Source organism: Debaryomyces fabryi (genome assembly GCF_001447935.2).
Source record: "Debaryomyces fabryi strain CBS 789 chromosome Unknown contig00422, whole genome shotgun sequence".
In the NCBI taxonomy this organism is placed as follows: Eukaryota; Fungi; Ascomycota; class Pichiomycetes; order Serinales; family Debaryomycetaceae; genus Debaryomyces; species Debaryomyces fabryi.
The window spans coordinates 1-935 of record NW_015385846.1 but is presented as its reverse complement, the minus strand read 5'-3'; the positions used below and the strand labels follow the sequence as shown (position 1 = coordinate 935).

The 935-nt window shown below is 32.1% G+C and overlaps 1 protein-coding gene across 1 annotated transcript; it reads left to right on the top strand.

Moving 5' to 3' along the window:
* Positions 1–194: 194 nt before the first annotated feature.
* Positions 195–860, top strand: AC631_05994 (fungal specific transcription factor domain-containing protein; the record flags this gene model as incomplete). Its single annotated transcript, XM_015614823.1, has 1 exon — positions 195–860. One exon carries the CDS (start codon positions 195–197, stop codon positions 858–860), a length of 666 nt encoding a protein of 221 aa, XP_015464349.1.
* Positions 861–935: the final 75 nt, after the last annotated feature.

The window sequence follows — 935 nt, the reverse complement described above, 5'->3', positions numbered from 1 at the left end:
TGATGAACCCTGTCTCTTTAGATTCTATTGAAGTTGCAGAACTATGCCTAAAAGAGTTTGATTTAACGGCGAATCAAGATTTATTAGTACTCCAAGCTGCTACTTTTGTAAAAATATATCGAAGTTATGCACCTGAAGAAGGAAGTGGATATACTGACGGTGACCTGCTGGTTTTAAATGGTATTTTAATACACATGGCAAATTCTTTGTATTTAAATAGAGACCCTGATTACTTTTTGGATCGTGAAACAGATGAAAAGACGAAACACTTGCAAAGAAAATTATGGTATTTTTTGGTCAATGCGGATGTGGAGGATTCAATAACCTTTGGGACGCCAATATGGACGATGCAGGATAACTATGACACCAATCTCCCGTTTTACTGTCAAAACAATTCGAACTTGATAGATATGGAATTTGAGGGGCAATTAATAAAAGCGTTTGAATATTTGAATCCTGTTATATCCAGTGTTCATTCCATCCTCGAGACAATCTTAAAAGTAAAATCGTCACCGAAGATAATATATGTTGCAAAATCTTTATCTGAGCTTGAAAATTTGATTGATGATAGACTTGGAGGACTAAATGAATATCTTGTACTGGACGATAGTTTGCCTGATTTTTTAAAAATAATGAAACTAAAGTTATTATTGCATTGCAAATTATTTTTATCTTACACATATTATTGTCTTCATGTGTATTATGAAGAAAGGGGAATATTTCATTTGCACTTGTTTTATTTAAAGAAACTGATTATGATAATATTTCATGAGTTGGCAGGTATTTCACTGAACTTATTACATAATTATAGGTCAATACTTTGGACCTGGATTTACATTTATAATGACACCAGTACTTGAAGTGTTTTGCAGAATGGAAATCGTAATTAGTCTGATAATACTCATTAGGTTACAAAGTACAATAAGAACTATAAA